Raw genomic sequence first — 14640 nt, forward strand, 5'->3', positions numbered from 1 at the left:
GAGGGAGAGGGAAGAGACGTGTGAGTTTAGTCTGCATGTTATGTGGTTTATTTTGTAGTAACATGGGCTGTGATTGAGACAAGAAAGAAGTGAATCTATATCACATTACCTTAAAATTAACCTGAAGTAAGAACCGAAGTCTAAAACTGTGAATTGATACCAGAAATGGGACCATTTCCTCTCAACTACGCTGGAATCAAGTCTGGGCTGAACGTACCTTTGTAGTAATACTATACCTTCTATAGTATATTTCTCAAAATGTCAAACTACTCCTTTAAATTATATAGAGCTGAAGTATTTACATTACATCAAACTTTCTATTTCCTTTACTTTGTGTTCTACTATGTTATCCAGATTTTATTTATCATGAAACGTTATGACTTGGTTTTATCTCACCATTCAATCTTCACTTTTTTCCCTTTTTGCTCGTTCTGTGTTAAATCACCTAAATGTGAACACACAAATACATTTTACTCTTCAAACTGAGGTCAGCCGTGCTTTACCTCTTCCTCAGGCTTCTCCTCCTTGCTGGCTGCCGGCGGGTCCTCGGTCACACTCAGCTGGGTGGTCACAGCGGCTGGGTTCTTACGGCGGATTGACCCGCGGGATGAATCAGTGATACTCTGGATCTGTGAGGATTCAGAGATGAAGCAAAGCAAGGAAGGAGTAATGCGCGGAGATTTTATTTAGATACAGAGACGTTTTTTTTCTCTCTCTCAATATTGGTGAGAAGGCAGGTCAGGAATGTGTTTTTACAAGACATTCATTTACTGTACATCACCGCAATGCCTCACAAAGAAATGAAGTAAAAGTGAGGATAATTCCATTGCACTTATTACATTTATTGATCAGGAGAACCAGGCAATTTTAAAGTTCAACAAAGAACTAGGGGGAGCTAATAAGAGTTTAACACTGAGATCAATATCTTCTGTTTTCTACAACTGTCAGACGCCATCATGCTGTGATTCACAAAAGCAAAGCAGTTGCTACTGTGGCTGTAGTCAACGCTGATAGAGAGAGGGTAAATATGGTGTCCCACTGCTCCGTAGATATGCTTTTGTCCTGAGGGGCTTACGTGTCACCTCAAGTCAAATCAAATCATGCCAAGTCGGCCCGTCAAGTCATGTCAAGTACATGTGTGCATCTTTGAGTGCATTCCAAAACAACAAAACTTAGACGAAAGCAAACTCTCTTACCTCTCTCTCACGCTCATTCTTGGACAGGTTGATCTGTTTGAGCATCTGTGACCGTTGTTCCATCACCAGGGTCTTCTCGTAAGTGTAGGCTGAGATGTCGCTGTCATGCTAAGATGAAAGAAATGGACATTTAACTTTTTATTATCCTTGTTTTTTGTTCTTTTTAAATTCATTTACCAGAATATTAATTGCCAATCCTTCATGTGTGATGCTGTCTCTGTCCCTGCTGAATCCTGGATGAGGTATGCTCAAACCAAAAGCAAAAGCGTTCAAATGACGTGTCAACCAACCATGTCTCAGAGCAAATGTGTTTATATCTGTACTGAATGGCCGCACATGAAGGCAGGGTTAAAAAAGCCTGCCTTCTTAGCGGAGCGAGACACAATGAATTGTACAAATGGGGATAACGGCGCACACTTACGGACAATCTTTCCGCTAAAAGGCATTCATGTTGTTGAACTTTGTTGTACACACCAAAAGTGACAACACCAATTCCTGCATGCTTTCCCACCTCTGCATACCCGTCCTATTGCTTCATAAAGTGGGCGTGAATGTCTGAATGTTGGTTTTGGAAAGTTACAAAAACTGCTCGTTGCATTTTCCCAAATTCCAATGTCGGTAAGATGGCGGGGGGGGATGTTTTTCAGACACTGTTTGACCATCAGACTAGCACTTTGGTTGAAGATTACTGATGACTTAACACACACTGTATTTAATGCTGTCCATCAGCAGGTTTAAATAGTGCAGCTCCCAGGGCAGTCATTCTTCTGCCTGCGCACAATTGGTTTCACTGGAGCAACTGGCCAAGCCCGAGGCATCACAGGGTTCTCCAATTATGTAACCAGAGTTCCACTGAGATTAAAGCGCTTATAGATGCACGTTTCTATATATTTTGTTTCTGTCATAAGTGGTTACAGATATTTAAAAAAAGTAATTCTAGTCTTGAGAAAACTCACCATTTCTACAACTTCCACCATGGCTTCGATACGGAGATGATAGAGGAATGTGGTCAGGTCTTTTTTCATCTGGATGCTGTTGTCGTCCAACTGGGCCACGGTGAAGATGCGCATCTTGCACTTCCTCCAAACCTGAGCAGCAAAAACAACACTGCTGACAAAACCTTAGAGAACTGTTCTGTGACTACTTTTTTTTTTTTTTTAATCATTAGTAAATCCTATTTTATATGATGTGATTTGCATTGGCAAATCTTGTCTACCTGCCTAGAATTAGAAAACTTGCCTTTTTCCACTACAGAAACTATTTCTGAGCTGCAACTTAGAGTATTAAAACTGCAAATTGAACTTCTTAAAAGAACATTACAGAAAATAGAACAGGATGTGACATACATAGGGCATCACACCTTTTTCGTGAAGTGTTCATTTTGATTCTGACTGTACGAATCAAGACCATTTTTCGCTTCTTTACTTGTTTGTACTGTACTTGAAATGTTTACCTGTGATGTCTTTTTTTTTGCAGTATTAACTGTTGCACAGTACCTTGTGCTGGCGGAGAAGGAAGGGCAGCAGCATCAGCATGCCTCCATCATGTACGATCCACCACACGTCAATGTGACCCTCGGTGAAGCGCTCTCCATTGGACGGGAAGGCCGAGATGTTCTTCGGGACAAGCATAGCCAGGTGAGCGGCAGTGGTTTCTCTGACCAACTCTGCAGAACAGACACACACAGAGAGGCAAAGGTGTTGGTGATACTACTTCTATAAACTGACTTCATTACAGAAACTATTAAGACTCATTCAAATGTTTAAGGTGTTTTGGGTTTTGTTTTGCATGGCTGCCTTGATGTACCGTCGCTGATTAGCTGTTTGACCTCAATGGGAAGCTTTGACATTGATCAGCTATAGATATATTATATGCATATTTGTCTGCTTCATGATCTGAACTGGCATGTTTTTGTTGTTACATATTTCGGCATCACAAATTATGTTGCCTATCAGCAAATATTCCTTATTTTTCCTTCATGGTGTATTCTTATTAGGGAGAGGTTAAATAGCAGGATAAGCTGCTCAAAAGCTGGAGCTGGTGGGGATTTTGTCTTGCTGAGATGCTTCAGCAGCGCAGATGCTGGACATAAAAAAAAGAGCTTGAAATCTGCAGTTTTTCGTTGAAGAGAAATGCACCGCTCCAACACACTACCCCCAATATCTGCCTAAGGCAGAGCCAAAGCTTTTGGATGGGATTATTGTGACCCACCAACAAAGTTCCTCCAGGTCTGGTGCTCGTCTCCCTGCCTCCAGTTGCGTGGCCAGGACACCAGCACAGCGTTGTGTTTCAGGCCTCCTAGCCCACTGGCCTGGAGGAGGTGGGAGGTGGCGTCACGCAGGTTCGAGGACACGGTCACCTGAGAGAAGCCCTTCACCTTCTCAGTCTCCATCAGTTTACGCAGCGCCTAGAAAGGCAAGACAGAGAATAAATGTTACCAAGGAGCAGAGAACAAGTGCTAGCCTCAGACTCAAAATCGTCTTTTGACTGTGATGAGTGCGTCTATGCTCAAGTATATCTCTGTGGTAGCTAGGCATGGTTTCTTGCCGGTGATCCAATTTAATAAAATACATTTTCTCTCACAGAAGAACAGAATTTGAAAGAGCTTTCTTTTTAAAAGGGAGCTTTAGGGCTCCCTACCTGCTCTGCACGCGCGGACCGGTCGTGGTTCTCCAGGAAGGTGCCCTCTAGAGCTGTTCCAACAATGGTCAGTCCTTTGCCTGCCTTCAGCTGGTTGGTCAGAGAGAGCAGACGAGGCTGCTCCACGTTTTGCTCTGCGTCTGTGCTAACCAGCGTCAGCAACTGGGGCCTGAAGAGAGGGGAGAGAAAGTGAAAACACAGGGCAGAAAAAAGTTGAGGGAAAGAAATGCAGGGCAGGGAGAGCGATGAAGAATCAGTTAAAGGCGTGAAGAAAGAAATAGCAGAATGGGCCAAGAACAAGTCCTAGTTGGGAAGGAGAGACAGGAAGAAACAGCATGAAAGGTTGAGGTGTTAATATGAATTCACAAACATTTCTTGTTGTTTGACAGCTGTGATGAGGAGAATCACAATAACTGGGAGACATGTTGTTCATTTCTGTGTTAATTAGAAATACGATAAAACAGCACAACGTGTGACTTTGCGTCTGGGCGTCATACCTCCAGTTCTTGGTGTGCGGTGGACCTTCCTCCAGCCGCATGAGAGCGTAACGTGCAGCGCTCAGAGACAGACCTCGTATCCCGTCTCCCCACTCTTTCTCCGCACTGTGACACAAACGAGCACCGATCACTATTCGTCAATCAGAACATGAACAATAGTTTTGCAGCTTCATTCTAAATGTAAAATGCGACAGTGATACAGTCAGCGCACTGAAACAAGTTGAGTTTTAGACCGCAGTTTGACATAATGCAGTGTGATTAAGGATTAGGCATCACTGGTTAAATGTCAAGTTAACATGATGTCACTCACCACAGGGAATTACAGCACTTAAATACTCTGTGTGCATGGCTCGGTACTACTCCATTATGAGCATGGATGGATCGCTGAGCACAGGCACTATTCTAAGAAAACAGAATCCTCGTCTCAGGCTTTCTTTGTTGGTTTCCTATATTATTTGTATAGTGTGCAGTATTATTTAGTTTAATATCTGTGTCAGTGTGGATCTGCCGTGGCAGGGAGCTTTGGACACAAGTCAGACAGCCTCTCTTTTTCTCCAGTGTGAACTAAATACTGAAGTTCAGGTGCAGTTTTTGAACCAACAGCAGCACCTGACAGTTCTGCTTTCCCTGGAAAATCTCATTGAAATAGACACAAAATGACTACAAAGAGACACAAAACCATTACAAAATACACAGCTGTAGTTTTTGAAACTTCACCTGCCAAACGACTACGCAGCCACATCGTTTGTAGTCGCTTTGCATCTCTTTGAGTCAGGGGGGTCTAACTAAAACCCAAATTTCCTTTTAAACCCCTAAACGAAAAATATCGATGGAGTGAATTCAGAAGCAGAAAACTCAGCACACACACACACACACACACACACACACACACACACACACACACACACACACACATACTTAAAGGCAGCCACCGAATCCAATCTTTCCTGGGGTTGCGCTCCACTCACCCTGCGAACTCGATATACTTGTAGATAGAGCCGGCAATAACCATGGCGACGATGGCGTAGTACCAGGAGCAGATGAACATGAGAGTGAGACACAAGCTCATCCCCAGGAATGACAGAGCCCTGTAGAGAGACACAGACAGTACAATAGAGACACATTTATTATGTCAATTTTGTAAATTATGTATTATAAAATAGGGATGCACCGATTTATCGGCCGAACATTGGTATCGTCTGATATCTGCTTTGTTGACTGCCATCGGTCTATCAGCAAATAAGATGACATTCGCCAATGGCAGTGGCCAATGTTTATCAGTTGTGTTGCATCAATTTGCGGTTATATATTTGAGGTTATATTAAAGTAGGTTTCATAAATTTGTATGATTGAATTTGTGCTCATTCAAAGGCAGTGTACTGAAATGCTGAATGACTTTAAAACAGCTCAGTTATGTTTTTTATAATGACGAGGTCTTTGTTTCCCTGCCACAAAAGGGGAATGAATAACAGTAAAAAACGAAATAAATGAAAAAATTGGCCAAATTGCTATTTTAAACATCGGTATCAGCTCAGAATTTTGCAATCGGTGAATACCTAATTTTAAAGACAAAAATGTAGCTGCTATTTGTTTCAGTAACTGAACTGACCAGTGGTAGAACTTGAAGCGAGGCCTCCAGTTTGGAGTCCTCAGCAGTGTCTGCAGAGCACAGGCCAAGTTCACAAACATGTAGCACATCAGGAAAAACCTGCAGGACACACACAAACACAGAAACTCCATTTAAAACACAGCTCTCTAATGTCGAGGGATTTCATCCTGATTGCAGTCCAAGGAGTATGTTGTGTAATATCTGTCACATTCAATGGTATTTATACTGCATGTATTACTAGAGCAGAAAAGCAGCCTGCCCTTTTGTGTGAGGAGCTAAATCCTGAGCCCATAAAATTTGGCATTTGCATCGTTTAAGGAATAGCAGCGGACTGGCTGCTCTGAAATTTCCCCTCTGTTGGCTCTTCAAACACGGCATTTAGAGAGTTCAGTTCTCACATGGAGAGGATAGGAGCCACTGCATCCAGGGAAGCAATGAGGATGCCGATCTCGCAGATACAAGCCGTCAGCAGGAGGGACCATGTGGGTTCTCCGTTGGCCTTTGCATGGCCAAAGATCTGCGGGTACAACACAGAAACATTAACACCCCCTGTCTTTGTCTGCTCGGAGTGCAGTTTGTCCCGGTGCAAAAAAATCATGAGAAAGGAAGGGAAAATTATGACAATGTAAATAAGCAGACAGACTGACCCTAAGGGCGGGCACGAGGCCGTCCTTGGCGATAGCCTGCATGAGACGAGGAGCTCCTGTCAGACTCTGCAGCCCCGCCCCGCAGGTGGAGAAGAAGGAGCCAATCACGATCACCCATGGTGACGGCCAAGCCAACGTGCCAATCACCAAATTCCCGTGGACTCCCTCTCCGAACCTTAAGGAGATGGGAAAAGGTTGCTAGTCATTTCAAAACAAAGGAAATCAGATTGTATTATTAATAACAAGTATATTATAGAAAGAATAATCAATTATTTTCAGGATTGTTTGTCTCGACTTACTTGTCCCTGAGGACCACACCCTCGATGCAAGCACCAAACAGAAACACACTGGACATGTCTGAGCAGTTATGGATCAGGCAAGCAAAGGTGTTTCACAGACAGGTGTTTTTAAAGTGGTGGATATTTGATGTTTGTTTAGCCGGCATGAATGTTCCTTAGACGAGACCTGTTTTGTGACTGACGGGACTTGATTATAAAAATCATCAACCTTTCCCTTGGAAGGTGCACTTAATAATCTGATAAACCAATCAACTGTGATTGCTGAGAAAAGACATCAATCGATGTTGTTTAGGATAATATCTCAGAGATCAATGACATTTTAACTAATATCCTTCTGCTTTATTAACTTGTGATTGCATAGGCAGCCCGCTGATGCGATTAGACGTCCTAATCAAATTTGTTTAGACCCCAAGCTGATTACTCCGAGATACATGGAAGACGTTCAAGACGGCTGCTTCAGAGTTAGAGGCCTGTGTGTTGAAGTACAGCCAAATAGAGGCTGCGTTCCAAATCACAGTTTCCCTTTTTACTTTTAGTACATACTGCAGCTGCCCTTACAAAGTACATACTGTTGTATGAAGTATGCACACAATTGGGACATACTACTTCATCATAACATTGTGTAACTTTGATCCTCTTCCTCATATATCCACTGTGCAGAGGATTGTGGGTCAAAATAGCCAGAAAAGCACGCTGGCTTGCCGGATGTAGCAGGGCATCCTGGTATTTGTGGCATACTTCTTTTGACATACTATGTATTGGGACGTACTAAATCTTTTTTCTGGCATACTAAATAGTATGGTAGTATGGGTATTGGAACGCACAGAATGTTTCACAAGCCACTTTTTTATGCTCAGTAATCTTTTGTTTAACGTTACTATGGGCCATCTTTTACATCTGTTCAATAATTTTACAGCAGAAGAAATTCAATATTCAATAAAATATGAACATGATGGAGGACTCAGAGGTCAATGAAGAAGAGTGAAAAAAAACATAGCTCATATTGGACGGATTCAGTAGCTGCATGTTTTAAGAAAAGAGAGTCAACATCATCTCCCGTGAATGATACAGGCATACTTTGGGCCAATCAGAAAAAAACAGCGCAGTACCGCTGGTCAAAATCAGACTGGTATTGTAGCGGCTATGGCCTTTCACAGTTTAAAACGTTGACCTTTAATTATGGTGCTCCCTGCAGGCCAATCAGTGTGTTTTGTTTTACAGCACAGCAAAGCACCACAGTGCATCATCGCTTCAAGTCCTGTCAACATTGGACCAGTGGTGTCTGACATATTATCACTGAGCTTAAAATACTATTTGAGTGGATATCTGGCTGGAATACTTCTATTACTTTAGATGTCTAGTATGCTGTAACTGCTGCTTGTGTTTCATACTGTATATATCTTAGCGTATTCATACTCCTTACTGTTTATTCCATACAATCTTTATTCTATATTTTGTATATTACTCTGCACTTTAGTGATTTTTGCACTTCTGGTTAGATGCTAAACTGCATTTCTTTGTCTCAGTACTTGTATTCTGCAATGACAATGAAGTTGACTAATCTAATCTAAACAAGGTCATAATTAGGATTTGTGTAACATACAATCCTAAGGAGTATATCTAACTTATATCCTCTCTGGGCTGATCAGTAGGTTTTAAAATGCATAATCTTCTACTGATATGATATTTGACTCAAAAGCTTATTAAATATTTAAATTGTGTGGAACACGAAAATATGTTTTTTGTCTATGAATGGACAATTGTTGTCCTGCAGGGGGCAGTAGCGAGAGGATACAGACGAAGGAGGTGGTGGTGATGGCTGCAATGGTTCCGATGGGGATTGACTTCTGGGCATCACGCAGGTCTCCGGAGCGGTTGGAGCCAGCCATGATTCCTGAACAGACGGTCGAGAAGCAAACGTTAACAAGGTCAAGGAGATTCACACACAAACAAACACAGGGGGGCGAGTTAGAAGAAGCAGAATATCAGTTTCAAACTTCTGAGTGCTAATAATTCAACCCTTAACCTCCCAAATGAATGAATAATTAATCTAATTAATACAAATCTCAATAATCACAAAAAAAGATAGAACAAATACAGATTTTCACCTGTCACAGATGGGAAGTAGATGCCGACCAGCAACGTAAAGAAGCTGTTGATGTCGGCCAACACATAGCGGTTTGTGTTGGTCAATGGGTCGTCCAGCTCCTCCACTGATTCCATCTCCTTTCTGGCAATCAGATCCCCCTTTTCATAGTAGTTCCCAAACAGGTTCTCTGGATAGGTGAGAGGGATATAGAGGAGAATAGAGTCGAGAGAACCGGGTGAATGTTTCATGTAGACAAAACCAGATTTTAATAAAGGACATTAACATACTCTCATTGTATGTATAAGTTTACATATTTTTTGATTGTGATTTAACTAAATTTAAGACTACCTAGTTTACTTTAGCTATCCAGTTATCAGTCATTTCTACTTTTACATAGTTACATTTAAACAAACAAACAAAAAAAGAAAGAAATGCATTCCAGGAGTTATTTTGTAGGGATTTTGGCACTCGGCTCAATTGGGATATGTTGTCTCCGAGCTAAACCTTGTGCTTGAACCGTGACTTTTTCGGGTTTTAGAAGTCTCCGACTAACTGTGACATTAAAAGGGTCTTTTGTTACAACAATAAAACATGAAAACGTCCAAGGGGGTGAATACTTTATATAGGCACCATATTAACCGTGGGCTCTGATTTTCAAATGTGGATCTTTAACACAGGGCTTACCGCTAGCCCTGTAATAACTACTAGAGAGAAACGAGGTTAAGCTAGCTCTGGGCTTTCTGTAGCCGCAGGTTTCTGGTAGCCCAGGGCTAACACATCTTAGTTCTGCTACAGTCAGGGTCTGTTGCTTTCATCTGCTTTGTCTTGGTGAAACTTCATGATTTTCCAAATTTCCTGGAAAGACTTTCATACTGTTTGTATGGCACAATACACATTTCTATATGGGAGTCATTAAAATGCATTCTAATCCAATTTAGCAAATTCAGTGAATCTATTACTCTAATGTAAATGGTCAGATCAAAATATATCAATAATTTCATTTTTCCTTATTTACTCTTAATGCCAACCGAAGAAATTCTGCAGCCGCTCATACTGGAGACATTGTTATGTTTCCACATTTGACTACAGATGTTCGCTCGTTACACACTGTTCCTTTCCTTTGCAGTTTAACAAAGCTTTTGTTCCACCACTAGTTAATTATCCATGACTCGGCAACATATTAAGACAAGAGACAGTAAGACATTCATATTTGTGTACTGTAAATGGGTGTGTATTTGTGTGCTCACTGTATGGAAATGGTAAATACATGGGCAGATCCAAACTGGATGAACCAACCTGCCAGGATTCCACTGGTGATCCCCGGGATGCCCTGGATCCGGGTCACATTGTTGGCTGTGAAGAACTTGTCGCAGGTAGCGTTGAGGAAAGGTGAGTCACAGAACATGCGCCACAGCTGGGTGGTGACTGTCCCGTTAGCTGACTCAATGGTCTTGGCACACACATCGAAGGTCTTCCACACCAAAGTGCGGTTGCCCAAGATACACACACTGGAGAGAAGAAAGGCACAAAATGAGTTTTGACTTTTTGTATAGTACAATAATAATAATAATAATATATTAAATCACAAAATGCCACATTCTACCTGCTATTTGATCAATTTGATTAATCTGGTCTCTTATGGTACAACAGCTCTACAGAAATATAGATAAATCATTTAGATAGCAAAAAAATAAACGTGAAAGCACTTAGTCAAAGAATGTCATTTGTTTTAAATTTCAAACTTTAGCCTCAGACGACAATATTCTCCCCAGGAAGCATTGATTTAGTGATTTTTGTAGGTGAAAACACGTCTAGACGTCTGAGCTAAAAATGGGCTCAAATGGGTTGAAAAGTAGACGTATAGGCTGTCAGGATTATGGTTATGTTTTGTGGCAATGCTTATATTCTGTTGGACTGTCTCGGTCGTCACTGCTTACGGGAAGTCGGGAGGATCGACGCCGGTCTTGATGACGCCGGCGTAGACGGCCAGGATGGAGAGAATGACGCAGGCCAGAAACACCAGGGCCAGCTTGTTCACATACTTTACGCCGACAAACACCACCGTGGCCATGGAGGTCAACAGGATGGTCCCGTACACGCGCATGTTGTTCAGCAGGGCGGCCTCTGCCTCGGCACCCTCCAGGCCCTCCAGGGGAAAGATGGCCGCTTTGGGCGCTATGTAGATCTGAAGTAGAAGGGTTATGTTATTATTTCTTTTTATCCCTGTATATATCCAGGGATATCACACCTGAAATGTTCTCATAAAAGTTCCATATAATCTCGTTGTTGCTCAAGGGCATCTGGGTGGTAGTTGTTCAGGGAGTGTTACTCATCCACTTTCCCTCCTCACTTTCCCCAGCCTGTCTGGGGATTGAAACTGGCAGATTTCAGGTCACAAGCCTGCTCCTCTAGCTCACTGTTTACTGCTGAATTTAATAAATTTCACCCTGGGTAAAAAAAACTGAAAAAAATAAAATTGAAATATAATAAAAGAGAGGTGAGAAAAGCGTGAGGTGAGTGAGGAGGACAAGTCTGTGAAGTGTGAAAACATGTGATGCTCACAATAACGGTCCTCGACTGGAGCTTGAAGCAGCACACGTAATACCGCTCTGCTTTTTTAATTCGGCTTAATTAAAGAACTCAGGCGTGGTATTAATATTCAAAATGAACTGCCATTATTACAATTTTACTACGGGTCAATCTAAGAATAGTCACCATCATATATAAAATGGTAAACCCCTAATTAGCCCGTCAGTATCTGTCATCAGCTTTAGATGATTCATGCCGAAGCGGTTACATAAGCAGGGGAATTTCTCTTTTTTTTCAAGTAATCATTTGGTTTCCATCCAGAGCAGTTGAATCATCATAAGAGGAAATATAAAATTGAGAGGAACAAGCATGGAGTCGAGGCTCATTTCGGTCATTTGGCTGGAGAAAGTGATCTGGTGCTAAGAACAGCATTATCACTAGGGAAACAAATCTCCTGCTTCACTGTGAACTGTTCATGCTTCCTAAAATAGCAGCATCAGTTTGTGTTCTTGGCTCGGGTGGAAGGATGAAACATATTCAAATCAGCCTTCTCCAGATCCGCTCCTTACAATTCTGCAGGGATTGTTATTTTACAATGGAAACTAAGCCAGCTTTGACCCAGAAGACAGAATTAACCTCCAGGCATGATCAAACTCTGCATATCCATCAGAGGCATCCACAAGGAGAATAACGGAAGAATAAAAAAATAAAAAACACACTGTGGTATGTTGATAACAGTGGACCAAAGTGATGAGAGCTGTTTCAAGGAATTGTCTTGTTACTCCGCCGGTGTCTTGATCGCTCGCTAATGCAGTATTTGCATAATTACCCAATAGAGGGGGACTGCAGTGGAAGGAGAGTAGATTAAAAGGCAGAGGAGGAGGAAGAGGAGGAGGAGGAGGAATGAAGATCGAGATGAAAGATCCCTGCATTTCATCAACTGATCAGAATTCATGATAAACAGGAAGGCAATCCAGGCACTCTAAAATCTCAAAAATATCAAGAAAGTGGAAACGACGAAGAGAATATATTAAAAAGCCCTTATTGTAGTGGCTGAATCATTTAAAAAGCCAACATGTTTCGACCACTGTCGGTCTTCGTCAGGGCTTACAAACGACCAGATGATGAACGACCATGATCAGAATTCATGTTGAAGAACAAACAGCTCGAGAAAGAAATAGCTTCAAAGCTCTTTGAGGAGGAAAATAAACTGAAGGAGAGCTCACGAAGGCATGTGGCACATAGTGATGCACTGCCAGGTTTCATTTTTATTGGGAGCACAGGATGTTTTCCCGTTTGCCAATCCACCATTATTTTTTACTGCACTGACGTTTCAGTGTCTGCAGCAATCAAGATGCAGTGCAGCTGCACTCTGCTGTCAAGGATTACAGCGATATCAAAACTCTCCCTGGATGATATTATCTGCTCAATTAGACTTTGATAAAAACCTATTTAAGACACAGTGAAACAAAAAATTATTTTTTTTTTTCCCAGGTTTTAATCTTGTGTCTTTGTGCCAGTTGTTTTAAATATATGTCAAGAAATATTTGTTTTAATATTATGTCAAAATGATTAAAACATATATTTCTATGACAAATATTTAAGGAAAAGCTCGACATTTTGGGAAACACACTTATTTGCTTTTATGTTGAGACATGCTGGTTAGCTAGCTTAGCACAAGGCCTATTGAAGGAGGGTGCTCATTAATTAATTCATTAATTACCACATAATATCTTGATTGTTTAACCCATGTACAGATTTGTTTTATCCTACTCGCTTGCTGCTGGCTGTAGCTTCATATTGAACATATAGAGTGGTCTCAATCTTCTATTCTAACTCGGCAAGAAAGTGTATCTCCAACTATTTGTTTAAATCCTCTGTACACCCATACAGGTGCTTTCACTTGATTTGGCTGACAAGACCGCTGCTCAGGTTGAAGGTGGGCCGGAGCTTGGATGGGAATCTATGAGGTCACAAATCTTCATCTACCAATAAGAATGATAAAGGTGTAATTTGTCCCACCCTAACAGGTGCAACAAAGCTAACATGAGACGCAGGAAGATGTCAATCAATTACAGTGTATACACTCCTACACAGTCCTGAGAAGAGGTCTAATCAACCAGATTAACTGAAAACACCTGTGTGAGTGTTCAGGGGCTTTAACTTAACTGCTTCAAGAAACTACTACTAACGCAGCTTCTATGTCGACTGCAAAATGACATCAATGGCAGAAAAGTCAGTCTGGAGACTGGCTAACATGAATATAAAGTCAGATTGAATAATAAAGCAGAAATGAAAATGGTAATTCAGTCTGATTGTCAGAACAGGCCAGGTCTCCCCTGAAAAAAAGATGTTTTAATATCAATGATACTTTTGCCTGGTTAAAAGAAAAGAAAATAAAGAAACATTATCCATATTCTCAGTAGACAACAGTGATTGGTTTATGAATGCCTCTGTGCTGCTGGTTTTGTTTGGCTCCTTGCCTCATATCATTGAACCATTTCCAATACTGGCACCGGTATTGGGCTGGAGCAACCTGGAATCAAATCTTTCATGTATTACCAACATAATTCAATCTAAGGGGTTATATTCAATAATGGCAATTCTGCACTTGATGCTCAATGACATCACCTTCCTCCTGAGAGTAGCTTTTGTGAGTTTTATCACCATGTCGTTTCAAGGAGGCTGTACAAAAAAAAGGTCTCCTCTACTCACACCAACATGAACCCTCTGACTGGCTGTCAGTGGTTTTGTTTCTGATTTCTGGTCTGAGAAAACATCGCAGCTGTTCTAGAAATGTTGTCAAATTTCTCACCAATTATTAACCTCTCAGGTCTCAGAATAAATCTGAAGGTGAGAAATGGGCCATGAACCTGCAGGGAAATTCACAGGGGACCGCTTCCTCCCGCAGGCTATACGTCTTTTGAACTCCTGAGCTCATCACTCGTCACTTTACTGATTTACAAACTATTTACACCTCTGTGTATATATATTTAGTGCTTCTCATTATGCTTAAACATTAACTACATTCCTGTTAACACTCAGTTCATTAATTTGCAATACTCTCTACCAAAACCGTATATTACTTTATTTTATATTTTATTTATGCTTATATTTTAGTTCTATATTTTAAC

General features: G+C 41.3%; 1 protein-coding gene across 5 annotated transcripts in view; it reads right to left on the bottom strand.

The window, feature by feature from the left end:
* slc12a5a (solute carrier family 12 member 5a) overlaps positions 1-14640 on the bottom strand; it is a 173418-nt gene that overhangs the window by 6171 nt on the left and 152607 nt on the right. For all 5 annotated transcript variants that reach the window (XM_074641068.1, XM_074641058.1, XM_074641053.1 and 2 more), the window contains exons 7-22: positions 10915-11162; positions 10274-10485; positions 8997-9164; positions 8684-8782; positions 6889-6946; positions 6590-6764; positions 6341-6459; positions 5943-6041; positions 5302-5421; positions 4334-4438; positions 3837-4005; positions 3408-3603; positions 2693-2862; positions 2153-2284; positions 1197-1304; positions 504-629 (exon numbers count right to left, since the gene is read on the bottom strand). In XM_074641068.1, coding sequence (XP_074497169.1) covers positions 504-629; positions 1197-1304; positions 2153-2284; positions 2693-2862; positions 3408-3603; positions 3837-4005; positions 4334-4438; positions 5302-5421; positions 5943-6041; positions 6341-6459; positions 6590-6764; positions 6889-6946; positions 8684-8782; positions 8997-9164; positions 10274-10485; positions 10915-11162 — 2304 coding nt within the window. The remainder of the gene's footprint in view (positions 1-503; positions 630-1196; positions 1305-2152; positions 2285-2692; positions 2863-3407; positions 3604-3836; positions 4006-4333; positions 4439-5301; positions 5422-5942; positions 6042-6340; positions 6460-6589; positions 6765-6888; positions 6947-8683; positions 8783-8996; positions 9165-10273; positions 10486-10914; positions 11163-14640) is intronic.

Source organism: Sebastes fasciatus, chromosome 1 (assembly GCF_043250625.1).
Source record: "Sebastes fasciatus isolate fSebFas1 chromosome 1, fSebFas1.pri, whole genome shotgun sequence".
Classification (NCBI taxonomy): Eukaryota; Metazoa; Chordata; class Actinopteri; order Perciformes; family Sebastidae; genus Sebastes; species Sebastes fasciatus.